General features: G+C 35.6%; 1 protein-coding gene across 1 annotated transcript in view; it reads left to right on the top strand.

Annotated features, from left to right (window-relative positions):
* Positions 1-22,979, top strand: part of Septin7 (septin 7) — a 63,848-nt gene that overhangs the window by 19,117 nt on the left and 21,752 nt on the right. Inside the window, exons 3-4 of the mRNA XM_085689799.2 lie at positions 888-990; positions 14,065-14,171. Coding sequence (XP_085545925.1) covers positions 888-990; positions 14,065-14,171 — 210 coding nt within the window. The remainder of the gene's footprint in view (positions 1-887; positions 991-14,064; positions 14,172-22,979) is intronic.

Here is a 22,979-nt window from a genome sequence, read left to right as displayed (position 1 = left end):
CTTACACACATGATGTAACTGAACAGTTGTTTTCACCAGTGAGTCAATTAAGAATCAGACTAACTTTACCAATGTAGAATTAAATTTAAAAAAAAGAATTACTCTTGAAATGATTGTTTGGGTCATCAAAGAATCAGAACTCCTTGTAGAAGATGGAGGCAGTAACATCATGGTAACCTTGAAGTGATCCAAATGAGCCTGGGATTACTGCTGGAAAGACACGTGCCTACTGACATTGATTTTGAAAATCTTCAAAATTTACAGAAAAGAGCTTGAGTGGTGGTGGTGTACGCCTTTAATTCTACCCCTCAAGAGGCAGAAGCAGGCAGATTGTGTGAGTTTGAGGCCAGCCTGGTTTACAAGAGCTAGTTCCAGGACAGACACCAAAACTACACAGAGAAACCCTGTCTCGGAAAAACAAAAACACCAATAAAAAAAGATTTATAAATTTTTATTTTATGAGTCAAGATCAATTTCAAGAAGCTCGTGAGGGTGGAAATTAGTCAGTGTAAAGAAAGGTTCTTAGTGTACATTTAGGGGATTGAATTTTTCCATAGTTGGAACTTGTCATTTTGTTCCTTGTTACTAGATTACTGTCAAATGAAATCTTTGCTCTGAAACAAGTTTCATTAATTTTTCATTCTTGGGTTTTAAAAATCATTTTGTTTTCAATTCATGTTCAATTTATTCTGTACATTCTGCAATTAATGTTTTTATTGGTGACGATATAAACTTTGATTTGCTGTGAATAATAGTTTATAATTATAATTACATAATTATATAATTATTATAATTTTTAAAAATAGTTTGTATAATTAAAAATTTTTTAAAAAGAATGAGAGAATTTGAAATGTTTATTGGTACATGGTTCTTTTTACCTTCCTCAGCAACCGAAGAACCTTGAGGGCTATGTGGGATTTGCCAACCTCCCAAATCAAGTGTACAGAAAATCTGTGAAAAGAGGATTTGAATTCACACTTATGGTAGTAGGTGAGATAATTTTTACTAATCTGGAGTTTTGGTCTTTATCAACTTTGGATGAATTTAAGAAATAATATCTCAAATAACTCTAGTGAATGTATGTTGTATTTTATCTTATGTAGAAATGTTTAAAAACTTAGCTTAGTTGCATAATAGAATTTGTATCTCCTCTTTCTCCTTCCTTTTCCCCCAACACCTTTGGTAGAAACTGAAAATTGAGAAATGATGGCAGTTGTGATGGATTAGAACAACACAATGATTCTCTCCAAGTGATAATAATAAGAAAGGAAGGCATCAAATAGCTACTTATTATTACAGTATATGTTTGCTCTCTGGCTAATCACCTTCAGTGAAGTTATGTCACATGAGCATTTAAGTTAAAAGAGTATTTGCTTTGAGTTTTGCAAAGAAAGGTAGGTTAAAAGGTAATAATTCAAATGATTGCTTTTAAAATTGCACTAGTGTGTGCATGTTGCAGGGAAATGTGATTCTCCTTGTTTTCTTTGTTTATTTTAATTTTATTTATATTTTATGTATGAGTGCTCTGCATGTATGCCTCCATACCAGAAGAGGGCATCAGATCCTATTATAAATGGTTGTGAGCCACCATGTGGTTGCTGGGAATTAAACTCAGGACCTCTGGAAGAGCAGCCAGTGCTCTTCACTGCTGAACCTTATCTCTAGTCCTCTCCTTGTTTTCTAACTCATCTGTGAATACTTTGCTCTGCTCTATAATCCGTTTGAAGATATTGTTAAGGATTATTTTGCATATAGGTTGTTTAATGGCATTATTGTGTATAAAGAAACAGCTTGTACTTTTATGACCTGGGTAAGATCACTAATCTCAGTGACAGTCTTCTTCTTAAGTGATGATTTTCATTGGTTACATAGGCTGACTTTAGACTTTAGTAAAATCAGAAGTGTAAAGAAATTTTACTATATTTTCCTATTACTTGTTTTAAGAAGGTAAAAGGATAGTGAATGAACTGTTTTTGACAAAATTGAATCCATATTTAACTTACACAGTGTATATTGTTTTGCTAATCATGTTTTACAACAGTTTTTAATTTGCTATTAAGTTACTAAATAACTGAAGCACTCTTTACTGAGGGGTACAGTGTTTTTCTGTTTTGATTACCACAATGTTTTTCAATTTCCTCTTGGTTAATTTTTTTTTTATTTTGGAAGTTGCATTCATTATAACAGTTCATGTAGTTAAAGCAGTGCAGTTTGCTTGTTTGTTTTTTGAACGTAACAGTTTTTTACTCAATAATGTTGGTGTAGTGGTTTGAGTGAAAATGTCTCTCATAGGCTTATATATCTGAATAGTTGGTTCCAGGTTAGTTGTATGGTACTGTTTGGGAAGGTTTAGGAGGTGTGGTCTTACTGGAGGAAGAAGTTGTTGGGGACAGACTTTGAGAGTTTAAAGCTTCACAGTTTGCTCTGTATGCTGTGAAGCTTGTGGTTAAGGATGTGAGCTCTCAGTTTCCTGCTTCAGCTGTCAGGCCTCCCTGCCATGATGGATTCTTAGGCCTCTGGAACTGAAAGCCTTTCCTTCTGAAAGTTGCCTTAGTCGTTGTGTTTTATTACAGCAAGATCAAAGTAACTAATACAGTTTAGTTAACTTGATTGATTCTGGTTGGGTAGAAGTATTGTACATGCAGCTCTGGAGCAGAGATGAGACTAGGCAGATGGGTTGAGTCTACCTTTTCTTCTGTAGGTTGGCAACTTGATAATTATATATGAAGAAACACTACATCTTTTGTTTGAGATGTCGCTAATTTTAAAAAGGTTTTATATTAGAATTTTAGTTTAATGAATAGCTTTTGAACATGTGTTTAGTAGAATAATATTTGTGGTCATTTGAGTGAGATGTTCCTTACAGTCTCAGGCATTTGATCTCCACTTTATGGTACTGTTTGGAGGAAGTTTAGGAAGTGTAGCTCCCCTGAGGAGCTATGTCACTGGAGGCAGGCTTTGAGAGCTTAAGGTCTTACCTGCTCCTAGTTGCTTCTCTGCTTCGTATCTGTGGTTCAGAACGTGGGCTCTCAGCTTACTGTTCAACTGTGCCTGCTGCCATGATTTCCCTTTTATCGTAGACTCTAACTTTCTTTGACCAGAGCCCAATAAACTCTTTAAGTTACCTTGGTTATGGTGTTTTATCATAGCAACAGAGAAGTGACTAGTATATTCAGCTTGCTTTTGTTTTTTAAAATAAGCACCCGTCCACAGGTGGCACTGCCCACAGTGGGTTGGGCACTTCCATACCATCTGTTAATCAAGAAAGTGTCCCACAGAATGATGGCAGCCTTTTCTCAATTGAGGTTCCCTCCTCTCAGATGACCTCCCCCCAAAATGAATAAAACAAAAAAAAGCTTAACAAAATCTGATGGTGAAGGCCATATGGTTGATATAAAATTTGTGTTATTTTTCTAATTTGGGGTAGGTAGGTTGTTGGGTGGGTGAGGAGGCTAAAGTCATCTGATACTGATTTTTTTTTTTTTAGAGGAAATATGCATTCTCTTGATGCATCTTATTTATGAGCTTTTCTGATGAATCCTTTAATGAAATTTACTTTGTTTGATTTTCTTGTTATAGGGTCTCAAGTATCTGGTCATGAACTCAGTCTGTAGCTGTTCTAGTTTGTTCTCTATTGCTTTCTATAAACATCATGGTCAAAAAAGAAAAAACTTGGGGAGCAAAGGGTTTATTTTCATTTTCGCTTACAGCTTATAGCCATGAAAGGAAGTCAGGTCAGGAGTTGAAGTAGAGGCCGGGAAGGATTCCTACCTACTAGATTGCTTCTTGTGACTTGTTTAGATTGCTTTTTTCTACAATCCAAGTTCATCTGCTAGGGTTGGTATCACCCACAGTAGACTGTGTCCTATATCAATTATTAATGAAGAAACTGCTCCACAGATTTGCCTATAGGACAGTCTGATGGAGATCTTTTCCAGATTAAAATTCCTTTCTCTTCCCCAATGATTTTAACTTGTGACAAGTTGACAAAAAGTGAACTGAACAGGACAGTAACAGAGTCTGGTCTTGAGCTCATTCTCCTACTTAAGCCTGCTGAATCCTTGGGTTGGAAGTAGGGCACCTGTGCCCAGCTGGAATACAGTTTTGTTTTTCTTTTTCATAAGGTCTCTCACTTAACATGCCCAGAGCCATATCTCTTTTTTGATTTCAGATCCAATCAAATTGACATCTAAGGTTAACAGTCACACTGCCTTTTCATCATTTATGTTTCAGGCATATGTTTATTATATATGTTAAGTCATTATCCTGTAGTAACCATTGCAACTCATTTCAGGTATGAAATTAAGGCGTTAGATTAGCTTACTTGCTCATAGTTGCAAATCCAGTTTTTTCCGTAATTAATATCCATGAAGAGGCTCATATAAGAAAAAGGAGTATATTATTAATGCTCAGATGAATACACTAAAGCCAGTATAGCTGTAGAATTCTTTTTTGCAAGTCTTTGTTTAAAAATTAATTAAAAACCATTATCAGTTTTATCATTAGCTGAGTGTGGTGATACACTTGAGATACAGAGACAAGAAGATTTCTAAGTTTGAAACCAGCCCAGACTACACAGTGAGACACTGTCTCAAATAAATAGAACATAAGCAAAATACCACTACCATCAAGAATCAGTGCCAGGTTTGTCACATAATGAAGCAGTGCAGGTCAGTGTCCATTGAGATGTGTCTTGTTCTCGATGGCTGTGGGGTCAAATAAATTTATGTCTCCCTAGACAAGTGGCTGGACATAAGGGCATCCACTAAACTGAATTCTACACCTCACTAAATCATATTTAGTAGTAAATCTCATATCTGATGGAAAAAAGAAGTCCTAAAAATATATCCTATATAAAGCACATACTAGATAAAGCTATGAATTACATGTCAGTCTTAAGCCTGTGTGTGTGTCTGTGTGTGATATATATATATATATATATATATATTCCTTTTTGGTTTTTGTAGACAGGATTTTTCTGTGTAGCAGCCCTTGCTTTCTTGGAACTTGCTTTATAGACCAGTCTGGCCTCAACTACTATAGGCGTGCACCACCACGCCTGTCTTAAGCCTGTTTTTATTAGTACATTTTCATGACTTAATTTTAAGATCCAGAACTGAAGAAGGATGCTGAAAAGAAATCCCACACTAGCTCAGAATTGAGAAATAGATGGTTATTTATTTAGAGGTAGACTCACAAATCAGAATCCTCTGCTTGAATGGTGATCAGAAACTGAATATGTAGAGCTGTATCTTATTGTTTTCATTTGTATTTCCTTAATGTGAAATAGTTTGCTTTATCATATACTTTATTTGCCATTTGTATGTCGTATTTGTATCTGGTAAAGTATTTAGTCCATTTTAAATCACTTTTCCCCCATTCAGTTTTAAAATGTCCTTATATATATTTTGGATAATAGTGTTTTATCAGGTAGGTATGTATACACATGGTTTTTTTTTTTTTTGGTGTGTGTATGTGTGTGTGCATGTTGTGTGTATGTGTTTTGCTTTTTCATTCCATTTTCATTGCCTTTCACAGAGCTGAAGTGTTAGATTTGAACACAGTCTAGTTTATCAGTGATTCTTTTCATGAGCCCTAGCTTTAGTGTTCTAAGAAGTTATTGCTATATCAAGGTCGTCTAGGTTTACTATTACATTATATTATCTACCATGAGGTTTGTAGTTTTGCAATTTAAAATAGGGCTATTGTCTATTTGGGGTTAATTTTTTTTTTAATGAAATGTGTGGAGATTCACTTTTTAGTGAATTATGTATGAATAGTCAAGTATGACACATGCAGTCATTTCAGTACTATCTGCAGAATGGCTTTTTTACTTTGAAGTATGCTTTTATTCCTCTGTATAAGATTGACTGACTCTAAATTTCTTAATATTTCTGAGTTCTCTGTTCCGTTCCAGTAATCTGTTTACCTGCGTATAAGCATATATACACACATATATATGAACATAAGGTGCATACATAAACATAGAATTGATTACATTGTTGCTAAAAATATCATACGTTATATTAGGAACAAAGGAAAAAAAAAGATAAAACTAAGTTGCTGGGCCTAGTGGTATATGCCTTTGATCCCAGCATGTGGTAGGCAGAGAGAGGTGGATCTCTAAGTTCAGGGTTAGCCTGATTTGCAGAATGAGTTGGAGACTGGCTTTGACAAAAATACCACTTACCAGGGTAGGGGCATGGAGTTAGTAAAGAGTATAAAGACACGAATGAAAATAATAAAACAGAAAACATAAGATGGTACTGGGAGGGAGTGCCAGTGAATACTGAAATTGCCTGCGTTTAGTTTCCAGTTATTTAAAATACCCCTGACTCCAAAAGGTAGGTGTAAAATAAAAAATTGCATTAATATGATAGAAGGAAATGAACACAGTAATTGAAGGTTGCGGGCTGAATTCTTAGGTAAACATTTTGTTGCTAAAACAAGACAAGTAAAGCTCACACTCTAGACTAAAATATTGTTATCTCCTTAAGGGAGCAAGAGCTTAGTAGGATCCTTAGACTTTTGTTTACAGTAGAAACATATCCACTTTTCAATTCCTGAAATAGAAGGGCTGAGTATTAGCCACACCTGGAGACAATAACCTTGAGAGAGCAGAACTCTGATCTAAATCTAGGTTGGACCTTTGCATCAGGTAGAAATACTCAATAATCTTGAAGGAGTAGAGGTGAAGTTCCAACTCTCTGACTTTTGGTCAAGGTAGAAGTAAGCTCACATTTTTTGGTCTCCACAGTAAGTTCTAGGACAGGGCTCTACAGAGAAACTCTGCTTCAAAAAACAAAACAGCGAAAAAGTAAACTAAAAATTTCGTTGTTTTATTAATGTTTTCCCATTTATGTTTATGGTCCTTGTTTCTGATCTGCCTCATACATTGTAATATCCAGTTCTATGTATTTACCTAGGCATTTGCAGTTTTAAGAGTAGTAAAACAGAATGCACATGTCCTTCAGGTGTGTACATGTTGTCACAAATGACAAGATTTACTTCTCTTTTTTTTTTTAAATATTTATTTATTATGTATACAATATTCAGTCTGCATGTATGCCTGAAGGCCAGAAGAGGGCACCAGACCTCATTAGAGATGGTTGTGAGCCACCATGTGGTTGCTGGGAATTGAACTCAGGACCTTTGGAAGAGCAGGCAATGCTCTTAACCTCTGAGCCATCTCTCCAGCCCCGATTTACTTCTCTTTTAAGGCTAAACATTGTTCCATTTTTGTGCTACAGTTTCTTTAAATATCCGCTGCTTGACTATTGTGAATAATGCTGCAATAACCATGAGAGTACAGGTACCTCTTCTAATGCACAAGGGTTCATTTGTTTGGTTATATAACCATTAGTTGGGTTGCTGGGTATGTAATCATTTTAATTTTCCTTTTTGCATCTCTATATGTGTGTGATGGTGTTCTTGTATGTGTAGTTTTGTGCTCACATGTGTGTGCATGTGAAGGCCAGAAGTTGACAACCATTGTCTGTCTTCAATCACTGTCCACTTCATTTACTGAGACAGATTCTCATGCTGAACCTGAAGGTCTTGAACTTGATCCAAGGATCTTTGTCTCTGTCGCAGGATCTGGACCCACCAGAGCTTATATCTAGCCTTTCTATTTGGTCTGTAACTTATTCCAGCCTGAAGCTTCAAGATTGCTTGGCAGTTAGTTTATCCATTGAGCCATTTTTCCAATTCCTTATTTTTAACTGTTAAGTTTTTTTTTCTTTTCAATCCGTTTTCTATAATGCCTATACCAGTTTATACTTCTAGCAGTGCAGAAGGGTTTCTTTCTTCCAATTCCTGGCCAGCACTTGTTATTTCTTATGCTTTTGAGTTAAATGCATTGCAGCACGTATGGTCTGATATGTTTTTAATTTGTGTTTCCCTGCTGGTTAGTGAGACCGAATGTGTTAATCAGGGTTCTCTACCACCAGTCTCTCTCAGTTTATGAGACTGAAATGCTGAAGGTCTCGAGGATTACTGGAAAACTACTAGTTACTCTTCAGGCTATGTTGGAAGCCTCGAAGAAGTTGAGTTCTGTTATCAGTGACGAAATGTAGAAGTAGCAACAGCTGGAGCAGCAGTAGGGTAGATGATCTTTCCAACAGGATAAACAAACTCACCAATTATAATATGAAGGTACTGAGGCCTCAAACAAAGCATTTTCTCTTGGCTACCACAGGAAAGGACCATCCACAATTAGAGTGTGTCTTCCAACTTTAAATAACCTGATCAAGAAGGTCATTTGTATGTAAGTGAGTGCTGTATTTCTTCATTGAATCCAAATCCAGGACAAATTGAAAACTAAGGTTAACCATCACACCAAGCACTTTTCACATGTGTGGCCTTTTTGTAAGTCTGTTGCTTTAAGACAGGACTGCACTGTGTAACCGAGGGTGGCCTAGAACTCTATGTAGTTTAAGCTGGCCTTGAACTTAAATTTATCTTGCTTGTGCTTCCCAGTTGCTATGAGTAAAAGTCTCTGCCTGGCTTGTATGTTCTTTGAGAAATAAATGTCTGTTGTCTCTTGGTCCATTTTAAATTAGTTTGTTGTTATTTTGTTGTTGAATGGTAAGAGTCCTGCACCTATTCTGCATAGTAACCCATTATACATTGTTTCCAGATATTTTGTCCTATTTTGATCCCCACCAACCCCCCTGTGCATGCACTGTGCTATATAGACAGATTTTAGTTTGGTGTAAATCTGTAGTCCTTTTTATCTCTCTCCTCCATCCCCTGTTGATTGTGCATGCTTTGGGTGTCACATCAAAAGCCCTCTTAAACCCTAACCTGAGAAGCCAGTAATTGCTGAGATTTATTTCATTGAGCTTTTTCCTGTTTCTTCCTTAGGATTGTACAGTTTCAGGTCTTATGTTTAAATCTTTAATTCATTTGAGTTGATTTTTGTAATCTTAATGTTTTGCTTTTGGATATTCAGTATTCTTAACACTGTTCCTGGAAGAAAGCTGTTGGTTTCTCCATTGTGTGTTTTTCCCATTCCTGCTCCGTCTTGAAAACCATCAGCATGTTTCTGAGCTTTCTCTTCTATTTAGTCTGTTTTGTATCAGTACAATTGCTGTTCTCATTACAATAACTCTGTAATATATTCTGAAATTGGGAGTCTAATGCCTTACTTTCTTACTCTTTGATACTCAGAATCTTTTTCTCTTTAGATTTGTGTGTTTTCTCTCTCTCTCTCTCTCTCTCTCTCTCTCTCTCTCTGTGTGTGTGTGTGTGTGTGTGTATATCTATATCTATATCTATCTATCTATCTATATAGATATATATAATGTACCATGTCTGTGCCTGGTGTCCATACAGGCTAGAAGAAGGTTTTAGATCCCTTGGACAAATTGGAGTTATGAATGACTGTGAGTCATCATAGGGGTACTGGGTCCTCTGTAAAAGCAACAGGGCACTTAACCACTAAACTGTGTCTCAGCCCTCATATTCAAGAGTCTTTTTGTGGTTCCCTGGGAACTTGAACATTTTTTTGCATCGGTCAAAAATGTTGTTGGAATTCTTATCTTTTGAATAATATGGACATTTATCAATGTTGATTTTGTTTCAGTTCATAAACATAGTCTTTTTTTTTATTTGTATTGTCTTCCATTTCTCTTATTTGATAACTCACTGTGTAGACCAGGCTGGCCTCAGACTCTGAGATCTGCCTGCCTCTTCCTGCTGAGTGCCTGAGTACTGGGATTAAAGGTGTATACCTCCACTGCCTGGTTTGTTATTCATATTTTTGGGTGGCTATTGTCAGTGGATTTCTTTTCCCTCCTCCCTTTGATTTATTTTCTGTATAGTTTTTATTAGTGTATGGGAACAGTTTTTTCGGGGGGGGGACAGCAGGATTGGGGGTATAGACCTTAGAGTTTTCTAAATATAAATATAAAATTCTTGTCTGAAACAAGCAGTTTTCTATTTTAGACCCCTTCTCTCCTTTTTGCGCATGATTGTTCTGACTTGGAGTGCTATGCTCTCTACAAATGGCATGTATTATCCAGTTTATTGGCATATTAATATTAGTCTTTTTCTTACTGTGCAATTAAGAATAATAATAATCCCATTTTTATTTCTAATTTCATTAATTTGAATTTTTCTTTCTTATTCCTGGTGTAGTTGATGGCCTGTTAATTTTGAAGGCCCCTTTGGGCAGCTCACTTAGTTCTGTTAATTTTTTTTCTTTTTTTTTGGATGGGGTGAGATCCTGATATAGCCATTATTTTGTTTTGTGTTTAGTTTACTCTTTTCTAGATCATATGCTGATCTAGAAAAAGGTCATTTTTTGAATCTGATCATCATTTTTATGTGAGCATTTATGACTGACAATTCCCTAGCACTGACTTTCTCAGTGCCATAAGGTTGACACGCTGTGTTGTCATTTTTGTTTTTCTCTGTATGTAGTTTACTCTCCCTTATAGTTTCCTTTTTGATCCGTTGGTTACATGAGAGAGTACGTTGATTAATTTCTAAATATCTGTAAATTTTTCACTTTTTATTTTAATTTTATGTGTTGTACTCAGACTCATGTGACCATGCATGTGGAGGCCAGCAGTTGACCCCCAGTGTCAACCTAGACTCACTGATTGGCTAGACTACCTGGTGATCCCCAGGGACACTCATGTCTCTGCCTCCCCAGTATCACATCCTGCTTTTACATGGTTCCTGGGGATCACACTCTTGTCTTTGCGTTTTCACTGCGAAGTACTTTGCTCATTGAGCTGTCTCCACAGCCTCAGTTTTAATTAATTGTAATGAGAACTATGTTTTCATTTCAGTTTTTTTTTTTCAAAGTCTGGACTCAGATTTAGAAGTAGATGCTCTTAACAAGGACAGTTTATGTCTCTTGGCAGTGTGTTCCTGGCTTCCTTCATTCTCTTAGCCAAAAATTAGCATATTTTACATGCTTAGTGTGTTGTTTCTTCAGGGCAGTATGTCGATGTTTCTGTTGCAGGACACGTGGAATAACAAGACGCTAAATCTTGGGTGTTTTGTTCCTGGACTTTTTAACTTCTTTGCATAAGGGCTTTCTGATAATATTTTGGTGAACATCAGCTTTAGAGAGATTGAAAAGCTTTTGGATTCTGCCAGCTTTTTTAGTTCTCAACGAATGACACACAGAAGTATCTGTCAGGCCAGCTATATCTTTTTTTTTTTTTTTTAAATAACTAAGTTGAAAATACTTATAAAATCCGCAAACAGACTTGTGCTTCATCCCTCCAGTTCTTCATGGCTTGTAAGGAGATTGTCCCTTACTCAACAGCAGAAGCACTCTGCCATGGATCAGGGCACCTTGTTCATGGTTAAACCTTGTTTCTCATACCCACCACCGATTCAGACCAACACAATCCTTCCACTCTTCACGCAGAGCATCAGCAGCCACTTCTGTGGCCATGTACTCCTCAGAAATTACGGAGCTTGCGCATTGCCCATGTGAGTGAGTTTCTTACAGCAGGTGGCTTCATCTCAACACAGCCAGACACCTAGGAGGCACCACAAAGAAATTACTTTAGTATTTTTAAAGGCATATGAAGACTTTTAGTCATTCCTGGAAAATGTTTACTTTACACTTGAGCAAAATGTCTATTAGTCACCTGGATTCAGTGTTTTGTCTATATTGTTAGGTCTGCTTTCTTTACAGTATAGCTCAGATCTTATTGTACTTTAGATTATTGCCCATCTAGTTGTTCTGTTATGGGATCTGTTTGGAGCCAACGCAACTCACACCAAGTCTATACAGATAACAAAAACTTACTGTAATCAAGTTGCTACTGATTGATCAGGGGTGCAGGATAGACTCAGGAGCTGAACTGTGACCCCAAGCCACAATGTTAGAGTTTTTAAACCTGAAAGCCACAAACATCTGTGCCAAGTTACACGTTTTCCACCAATCAGGATTCAGGAATTAGGGACTGTCCTATGAACATTTCTCTATATGGTTTACTTACCTTGTTCTCATTGGTTGGTTTACTTAAATGTCTTGCCCACAATTCATGTCTCACTTTGTCAGCCAAGATGCCAGTTATCCAGGGAGGTCTGGGGAGGTCTTGGGAACTTAAACCTTATTGATCCTTATTCAAAATGGAAGTTCTATCCAAAATGACTTCAGTTTGGTTCCTTCTTACAGTTCTGTTTATGATTGAAGTGTCCAACTATAATTATAGAACTATTCACTTTTAACAGTTTACATGCTTTGAAATTTTGCTATTTGGTATCTGTATGTTTATAAGTGTTTGTGAATTGATACTTTTTAAACATACAAGTTTTTTTTTTTTTACTGTACTAACAGTTTTGACTTAGGTATTTTGTGTGATACTAGCATGGTCTACCTCTTTTGCATGAGTGTCTTTCCAGCCTGTTTGTGTTTTTAGTTCTAAAGTAACTCCTTTATAGCTCCCATGCAATTGTACAGTACTTTATCCATTTGAGTCTAGAAAATTCAAATGTAAATATCAGTGAAGAACTTGCACCATTCTGCTGTTTGTTTTCTGGATTTCTTACATCTGTAAGAGTCTTACCTCTTTTGTGAACTTTTATAAACAGAACCCAGTCTGCATATGTAAATGTTATTGTTTTCAAAGCATGCCTGTTATTGTGCATTCATTAGTAAAGATAAATGCATGAACTGTTACATCAATCATCATTATATTTTATAACATATTTAACCTTGTATAATGTGTACCTTAAAGCTATATATGTTTTAGAAAAACTAGTATGGTTGGTACTATATACTAAGCATAAAAAAAATAAAGATACCACAGTAGAAATCATGCCCTAGCCTTTTCTCTTCTTTGTTAGGCATGTGCATGGAAGTGCAAGTACCCTTGAGGCTAAAGGCATTGGATCCCCTTGAACTGAAGTTACAGACAGTTTTAGACTACCTGACATGGGTATAGGGCACCTGTTTGGTTCCTTTGCAAGAGCAGTATGTGCTTTTAACCACTACTAAGGTATCTTTCTAGTCCCAGATTTCCATTTTTTAATGTCTTTAGTCATTCACTATTGTCTATACTAAAGATTAGTACTTATACTTTTTCACGGAAGCAGTGATATATAAACTACTTTTTTTCTTAATGTGACTGTCTTTGGTCACTAAAACACATTTTTGTTAAAGTGTCAGTTGCAGTATTAGATGTTACTTTTTTTTTTTAAAAAAAGGATAGGTGTAAATTATTAAACATTTTAAAACCCTTTGACAGTGTGGAATTTATTTGGTCAATGTCTCTTCCTGTGGCTGTGGTAAATTCCCTGACAGAGCCAGGCAGTGGTGGTGCATGCCTTTAATCCCAACACTCGGTAGGCAGAGGCAGGCGGATCTCTGTGAGTTTGAGGCCAGCCTGGTCTACACGAACTAGTTCCAGGACAATCCTGTCTCAAAAAAGCAAGGAAAAAAAAATCTGACAGATCAACAATAAGAAGTGTTTATTTGGGGTCACAGTCCATTGGAGCAGGGAAGGCCTGGTGTCAGAAGCTTCAGGCAGCTGGTCACACTGCAGCCAAGCAGGAAACAGAGAAAGTTGATTGCTTCCTCTCACCTAGCTTCCTTTTATATTCCTTTAAGGTTCTTTACATCTCTGTTATTCAAATCAAATAATCCTTCACAGACATGCCCAGAGGCTAACCTAATCTAAGTAAACTGAAAGTTTGTCTTGTAGGTGATTCCAGGTCCTAGTAGGGTGATTACCCTCGCCCAGCTTAGTGTGAAACTGAGGACAAACATATTTTTTCCGGCCTGCTCTTTTCTGAAGGGAAATAAATGTAGGAGCAGTGGATCTGTAGAGGAGAGGTGGTGCGCAGAACTGGGAGGAGTAGATGTATTGTATAAGAGAAGAATAAATAAAGAGGGAAAAAAGTTATTTTCTTACATAAAGTTTTGATATTTTTGATTGTGAGCCTATCCCTTAATGGTTGAACCATCTTTCCAGCCCTAATATGGAGTTTTTGTAGTATATTTGAATGTTACTAACTAGTGAAACACTAGCATTATTATATTTGTTGTATAATTTGGCTTAGTTTGACAGATTTTTCTTCTTTTTCTTTTAGGTGAATCTGGACTAGGAAAGTCAACATTAATCAACTCATTGTTCCTCACAGATTTATATTCTCCAGAATATCCAGGGCCTTCTCATAGAATAAAAAAGACTGTACAGGTATGTTTGTTATTGTTGTTAATTAATAACAGTCATGTTATCACACAATACATTCATTTTATTTGGTGTCTAGAAGTAGATTTATGTTTGACTTTTAGTGGAAAGTGTTAAACATGACTTGATTAAACTAAAACAAAAACATATATACATAATCAGAGGTCTTATCCTGACTAGAACTTTCCATAAGTGATCTGATGACCCTCCTAGAAATTGCATTGTGATGTAGGAGTGACTCTGGAGTTGTGTTGTCCATTATGATTCACTCTTTGCACATATGACTTAGGTCAGAACAATAAATTACATAAAATTTAGAATGTAATTTCTCAGTTACATCATACACATCTCAAGTGCTCTGTAGCTCCATGTGCTAACTGGTTTTTTTTTTTTTTTTTTTTTTGGGGACAGCCATATATAAAACATTTCCTCTATTGGCAATGAGTTAATACCATATAATAACTAAATGGCAGTGGTAATTATGTAAGACTGCCAAACTATATATGATCCAATTTTCATCTCCTGGTCTTATGATACATGCTGATGAGCTGAGATCTTACTAAATTTAGTTCCTGGTCTTGTATGTGTGAGGTCAGACTGGACTTCCGCATTTCTAACAAGATCCCAAGTAGTGTGGATGCTGCTGGTTGGTGGAACACACTTTATAAACAAGGTCTAGACTCTAGAGCAGTGGTTCTCAACCTTCCTAATGCTGTGACCCTTTAATATAGCTTCTCATGTTGTGGTGACCCCCAAACATAAAATTATTTTGTTGCTATTTTATAACTATAACTTTCCTACTATTCTGTATTCTAATGTAAATATTTGAAGTGCAGGATATCTGATATATGACTCCAAAAGGGGTTGTAACCACAGGTTGGGAACCAGTGCTCTAGACTTTAAATCTGTACTTTGCAACACAATAGCTTATAGCTACCTGTTGCTCCTTAGCTTTTGTAGTAAGTGTATTCCCTATTGAGATATTCTACAAGTGTAAAATGTACTTCATGATTTTCAGCACTTGGCATGCAGAAAAAAGAATCTAACTTCTCATTGGTTTTTGTCTATTTGCTTGTTTTGTTTTGTTTGTTTGAAACAGAGTTTCTCTGGGTAGTCCTGGACTGTCCTCTAACTCAGAGATCCACCTGCCTTTGCATTTACTCCCAGTGCTTGGATTAAAGGTGTGCAATACCACCATCCTGCTCTTTCATAGCTTTTGTATCAACTATATTTAAAGTGGCTACTGAAAAATTTAAATCTGCTTATGTGGATCACCGTATACTTTTCTTTGGTAGCCCTGCTCCAAATGCTGGTTCAAAGCTTATTGGTGGACTGATAAAGTAAGATATGGCGCATTGTTGAGGCATGTGGGTTTAGAGCTGGATTTGAAGTAGTGATTTATACCACTGTACAAGATGGAAGGGCAGAAACATGCATATTATACTGCCTGTTGCATTTGATTAAGGAGTGTTTTTGCGAAGAAAATAGTTTCTCATTTAGCTTAGAGAGGGAATAAAATGTAACATTTAAATTACCTACAGAAAAATGTTCCTAAGAATGTGAGCCTACATGGCTTATTTTCTGGTTAATGTTGAAGATTTTAATCTTAAAGAAAAAAACTTACCTTCGAAACGTAGATCTTAATATTGAACATCAGAAAACTTGGAAATTTATAGCGTCTAAGTTTAGATGTATTTGGTATAAAATAATCTGCTAGATATTGTCATGGACTTACAAAAACTGTTCCTTGGTTAGGTAATTTTTTGAGTTCTCATTGTTATTCTAACTTGTAGATAGCTAATTCCAAATCTACATCAGTAATGATTTTTGAGACAGACTATGCTGTGCCCTGAGATCATGCATTCAATAAATGAAAGACAAGTTTCAAATCTGAACTGTTTGTACACACACACACACTTTGTAGGTGTTTAATGACTGTTAGTTGAATAGACTAATCAGTTCTTTAAAAAAAAGATTAGCTTTTCTTTTCCTCCTACTTTATGAATAACGATGCACTATCAGTATTACAAGTTAGCACTTCTGATTTATTTTGCTAAATGGCAGTCTTAAGGTGGTCGAGTCATGTCTTCCACTGGCTGGAAGTTTGCTTAGGCTATGTTGTCTGTCCGGTGAACCGTAGGTATATTCCTGTCTCCACCTTTCAGCATTGACATTGCAAATACACACTGCTGCACCTGAGTGGCTTTTTTACATGTATTTTGGAGAATCAAATTAAAGTCCTTTCACTCCTGTGGCAAGTACTTTACTGACAGTTTTCTCCCCACCCCTAGAAATGAGGAATACACTAGCAAAAGTTACTGTGTCTTTTAATAAATAAAAATATTAACATGTAATTTGGGAATTTAAGACAAAGAAATATATTTGACAAAACATTCAGTGAGATATTATAGTTATGGTTATTTTGTTATTCTACAAATTTTAGAAGCATCTTTTAAGTAGGATTCATAAGACATAGCTGTCATTGGTTTTCTATAATAGTTCTGATATTTTTTCCTTTGTCCTTTTTATTTAGTTTTGTTCTGAAAATCATTCCCTCCCCAAAGATAAGCACCTTCCCTCTCTAGATTGATTAGTTTGGATGTCCTTGAACTTCATGTAGGTTTATTCTTGAAGCTGATTTCTTTCACTGAGAATTATTTTTCTCACTTGGTCATGCTTGTACTTGTTCTTTCTCATTACTGGGTAGTATTGTGGGAGCTCGACCCCTTTAGCCAATGACATTTGGGGTGACTAGCCCTATGGGTCTGGTTTTCTCTGAATGCATGACTAGATAAAATTGAGGAGGGGTTAGCATGCTCTTTCTTGGGTGGTCAGAGCAGGGGCAAGCCTTGTGGTCTGCATCACTCTTGAGAAAAACAGCATGACAACAGCAGCTGGATCAGTAGCAGCTTATACCTTGTTCTGTATTCATGAGTCTGTTTTTCCATTAATAAATTATTAACTAGACTTTTGTGAATTCTCACTTCACCTGGCACCCCATGTGGGAATAGAGAATAGGGAGATAGATAGGTAGGTAGGTAGGTAGGTAGGTAGATAGATAGATAGATAGATAGGGTAATAATTGTATCTACTTGTAAACTAAAATATTAGCTATCAGTTTTAGATAATTTACATTGGTATGGATTCTTGTATATTGATACAAATATAAAATTATTTTTCTATTCCTGTCTAAGATAATTTGTGTACTGATAAATTGAAAATTGTATTTGTCATATTGAATATAATGTTCCTACTTCTGTCTAAAATATTTATATATTAATGCAAATGTAAAGTTTTTGTCATACTATATGTATGTTTCTACTTCTGTTTAGGATATTTTATATTTTGATGAAAATTAAGGATATTTTTGTCATTGCATTATACATTCCTCTTTGATTAAGATACTTTGATATATTGTCACAATTTTGAGGTCACTGTTCTTACGTTGTACATCTGTTTAAAGACTGCTTAGTTTTATAATATGAAACTTTATTCTTTAAGCTATATAGGATATTAAGAATTATAAGTTAATAGTTACTCATGTTTGTCATACTTACGTTATATCAGTTTTTCTAGATGCACAAAGATGTATTCCATAAAGCTAGGTAATCTCCAAATGCTTCGAAGGCCTGTAGAATATGTCATTTAAATGTTTTAATAACTTAGAATTCTGTTGATGTGAGGCTCAACTGCTTCTGGCAGCACTGATCTACTCTTGAGAGAATGGTAGGCACTGAAGACACTCCATATGGAGCTTGTTTTCTTCTTGGCAAAACTGGCCTATTGGGCAGAAAACTGCCCTTGCCTCGACTGCTAACAGCATGCTATCCAGTCCGACAAGCATGATACAAGGAAAAGCAATTGTTGAACAATGCCAAAACAGGGTAGGACAGTCTTTCAAATTTTCCTGCTTCTAAAAATGGTCTTGTCAGATATTCTAGGCCCGTAACCAAAATTGGATGCCCCAACATTGCAGAGAAACGTTGGGTGACTGTCCAAGCAGCCAGCTGTTTCTTGCATTTCTTGCGTTTTTTGGAAATCACTTGCTTGAACTTCCTACTTTCCTTCTCAGGTCTTTGATGAGGTTGAAGACTAGATAGTTACAGTTTTTTGTAGAAATATATCACAGCATGTCCTTTTTGTTTTGGATAAACATTTGGGTTTCTGTGCTTTATTGATGTAAATATTCTGTTGTATATGTATGTGTAAAGACAAAGACATTTCACTTTTTTCATCTGTTTCCATTTGTAGTTCAGTTGAGCAGGTCTGCTTTACTCATTGGCTACTTAGGTTTCATTGAACTGCTTTTTCTTTCTTATTTCCAGGAGTTCTTTATCTAGATATGAATCTCTGACATTTTAAACATTTCAGTGTTTTATTTCCAACTATGATCTATTTAGAAAGCTGAAACTTTTATTCATTTACTCTCAGGGAAGAACATGACATACCGTAGATAAAAGTCAAGAGGCCTGAATGTTGTTAGAATGTGATCATCCTTTGTAGCCTCTTGGCTCCCTCATCCTCAGCCCAGCAGTCTAGCAGATAATCTGTCCTTGATGTAATAAATTGCCTCAGTAGAGGGTTTGATCTACCATTATTGTATCCCATTTTATAAATATAGACCAATATAGGCATACTCTCTGGAGTTTTGAAAGACAAATGTCTGTGGCTTTTGTGATCTGAAGGATTTTTATAACATTTCCAGTTGTCAGAAAATGATGTGACCAAAGAGTAAAACTCTAATAAATAATACCACAATATCAGTCTCCTTCCTAAGTGTTATATTTATAGGAAATTGTGTTTTCAGGGAAAGAGTTCTTGACATTTATGGTCTTGGAAGATTACTAAGTATTTAAACTAATAGAGAACTGATTCTGAGATCTCTGTTCCTCAAAGAAGGTCTTACTTGACCTCTTGAGGTTAATTCTTAATCTGCTGTGTTTGCTTGAGGACCTCTACGGAGCATTTCCAGATGTGAGCAGACTGTGGTCTCGCTTTCTCTATACTGTTGTTCTAAGTGTGAGTGTACATCAGATGAGGCAAAACCCAAATAATTTGCATTTCTTTTAAATTCTCAAGTTGTTGTAGTCACAAAGTTGAGTATTTACATATTCCTGGACTGTTGTAAACTGCTTTCAGTTTATTTCAGGGAGAAGTCAGAGAGGGAAATGTTTCTTTTTAGTACTTTTAAGGATATTACAGAGTGAATGCAGTAGTGCCTAATTACTTCTCTCTTGGTTGATATGTTTTTTCCCAGTAGATTATTAAAATTAAAGAAAAGGGAAGAATACGTAGTTGTGCTTTTCTTGTTCTTATTTCAAGTATAGATCTCAATATTGACAAATTTTAACAAACTATATCATAGTATATGTATATAGTTACTACATTTTATTTAATATTATTGTGTTTGTAAAATGGTATTTTTTGTCACTGTAAGATTGTGAACTATCTTTCCTTCATGGGGGAACTATCTTTTATTTGAGATTTGGTTAATTTAAATTTTTAATTTATTGATTGGCAAATTTATCTTGATATTCTGTAGAATGTTTTCTTGGTGTGAAGTTTTGAATATCACTTTAGTCGTCATTTTATATTGAAACAGGTGAAATAGCTGTGCAATTTCTGGAGGTGAGAAAAATTGAAAGCAATAAGTTGTACTCTTAAATAAAATTCTTCAGATTTGTGGACTTCTTGAAAAGTTTTCATAGAGCACAGTGAAATGTTCCTGTAGATAATACTCCTTTTTTGGTTTTTTAGCCAGTTGTTTGCATGAACATTTTAGTGCTTTGCCTACTAGGTTTGGCTGTACAATAATGAAGGACACAGCATTTTCAAGAATCTCTAGTGGGAAAATATAGAAAATACAAAATCACATGATGCTACTGTTAGTAAAGTGCCTTTCAGAATTGGTGAAGTGGTGTGATGGCAGCAGGCAGTGGCAGTGAGGAGTGGCGATAGCTGTGCAGAAAAGGGCAAGGGCTGATACTTACAAATGCATAGTCCCAGGGTCCCTGTGCCAGCCTGGAATTTACTTCCTGGGTGCTCAGATTACAATGTTATGCTGTCACACCCAGATCTTTTTCACTTTATGTTTTCTAAAGAAACATTTGAGGTATTATTAAATGGAATATTCCCTGTCTTTGAGCCAAGTAAATGCATCAGGCTGTCTGTTCAGTGCTTTGGCCTTGCTGCTACTTCTTAAGGAAGTATGAGTAAATAATTTACAAGGTGTAAATCCTTGACAGAAATTTTTAACCTTTTCTTCAGTATGGTTTTCAGTTAATTAAATAACACATTTATTTATGTTAATAAATACTTTGTGAACATGAGATTAAAAAGTTTAATGTACTTGGTAGTCCTTTCAGTTTTAAAACTGAGTAATAAACATTGAAAGGTTTGACTTGCTTCTAGATTGAAAAGCTACAATTTTAAAATAGTGATATCTTTTTGTTGGATGTAGAAAATCAAACATGCCTCAATAAACCAACAACACACATAAACAATATGAGATCTAGTTTTACTTAGTTTCTAGAGAAAACCATAGCAGAAAATGCCCTTGCTTTATTTCTTTGTATCACTTCATTCCATTGGCATTAAGTTATACATTTAATCTTAGACAACTCTTGAGATGCTTTAGAATATGCTGATGTGACCTGCTTAAGAAGCGTGCGTGGGAAAGTGACCATTTGGAACAGATTGTTTAAAAGCTTTGAAATTCCTGGGCTTGTATTAGTTTGTTTTTCCATGGATCCCATGAGGATACTTGCAAAATCAGATGATATGATAAAATTGGATACTGTGAATGGCATTAGATTTTTTTTAATCTTTTCCATTTGTTGCTGACTTTCTTGTATTTGATCATTTATAGATACAGCAAATTTCATAGGCCAGAAACAGAAAATATCTTTATAAACAGACTCATCAAAGTACCTAAAAGCTTCATTTTTCAACAAATAGAACTTTTTTTGAAAATGGTACTGAGGCTTTGAAAATGCTACATAATCACTTTGTCACTTTACTTACAGACTCCGTGCCTAATCTTTGTTAATACAAAACCAGTCTTAGAATACAAGCAAATTAGGATATGTTATTAATATATGCTGTTACTGAAAGAGTAATAGGACTTATTAATAAGAAAACCAGAAATTGTTTGGAGTACATTTATTTTATTATATGTGTGTGATGTGTATGTCCACATGTACACGGTGCCTTCAGAGGTTTAGAAGAGGTTGTCAGGTCTCTTGGAACTGGAGTTAGTTGCAAACTTCAATGTGACTGGTAGTAACCAAACTTGGTTCTTTGGCAACAAGTAACTCTTAACTGCTGAGCCATCCATTTCTCTAGGCTCTGTTAATTTCTTTTAATTACATATTTCATTAACGAATAACTCTGATGAAAGAACTGGGAATGAATTCAAGATATTTTGAGATATAGATTTGATCAGATTATCCTTTGACTAAAGAACCATAAGAAAATTAAAGTGTGAACTTCTTGATAATCTAACATTGACGAATAGTTAAAACTTTGTTTATTGGTATTTAGTTTTTAATCTATATAGACTTCATACTTAGTAATATTTAATTAATACTTTCAAATATTTAGATTGCCTGTAGATAAATATACTTATGTTTGGGATACTCAGTTTCACTGATAACATAAACCAAGATCAAAACAGTTTGGAGAATATTGATTTGAGGAGAAGTCCAAGACTTTTCTGAGAATTAGGAAGCATGCCTTCCATAGATGTGCATGTCTGAATTACTGGCTTTCTTTCCCCCAATTTCAGTAGCTTCTATCTGAAGCTACTATCTTCTATCTTCTATCTGAGTTTTTTATCAAAAAACTCTTGATTGCAGTAAATATAAAATGTTCAGTTTGGCAGCTGCATGTGAGCTGTTTAAGTTTATTCACATGAAATAAAACTGAATATTCAATTTCTTGATTGCATGCATCAACATTCCAAGAGGTAAGTAACCACATAACTGTACAGCAGTTGCTGTACTGGATGGTAGAGTTGAAGGTCAATTTTGTCACCTCAGAAGTGCTATTTTTGGACATGGTTGCAAATGACTCTTGCCCAAACACCCTAGCCTCAGCTTCACAGACTCGTTATTGACCAGCAAATGTCTGTTAAAATGCCAGAATGCAGTGGAAAGCCATCCTCATTTGCATAGTCCTTAGAAGTATATCACATTTTCTCCACACAAATTGCTGAAACTGCTTTTCATGTTTCCTTGATCACATTTTCCCCTTACATCTGATAGTGTTAATGTTATTTTTGACATTTGACTTTCAAAGTTTGAGTACAAATCTTGTCTTCTTTAAGTTAGATTATCAATACATCTACAGCCCCTGGGGAAAGTATTTCTTCTCCTAGAAACAGTGATTGATTTCTCTTAGATGCCTGTAAGTTGATAGTTTGTAGTTATCACAACAGCATATGCTTTGGACAGATAATATATACCTTTGAACATACAGTTGGGGCTTCCAGAAAAAAACTGTAAATTCTGTCAGGAACCAACGCTGTTGTTTAAGGCAAACTTCTGAAGACACTTGAAGTATGAGTTTGCCATACTATTTACATGTGTTTTTCTTTGAAATAGCTAGACTCTAATGGCCACAGTCATTTTCAGGAAAATATAGGGGCTGGAAAGATGGCTCAATGGTTAAAAGTGCTTTTAGTCTTAGTGTGAGGACTGGTGTTGTGTTCTGCATCCAAAACGGTTGTCAAGACCTAGTGAGTGTGACAGAGACAAAGAAACCCAAGAGCAGAGTGATTAGCCAGACTAGTGATGCCAGAGGGTTCTGGGTTCA

The sequence above is a fragment of the Myodes glareolus genome, chromosome 4, assembly GCF_982192425.1.
Source record: "Myodes glareolus chromosome 4, mMyoGla1.1, whole genome shotgun sequence".
NCBI classification, from domain to species: Eukaryota; Metazoa; Chordata; class Mammalia; order Rodentia; family Cricetidae; genus Myodes; species Myodes glareolus.
This window is presented reverse-complemented; position numbering and strand designations above follow the sequence as displayed.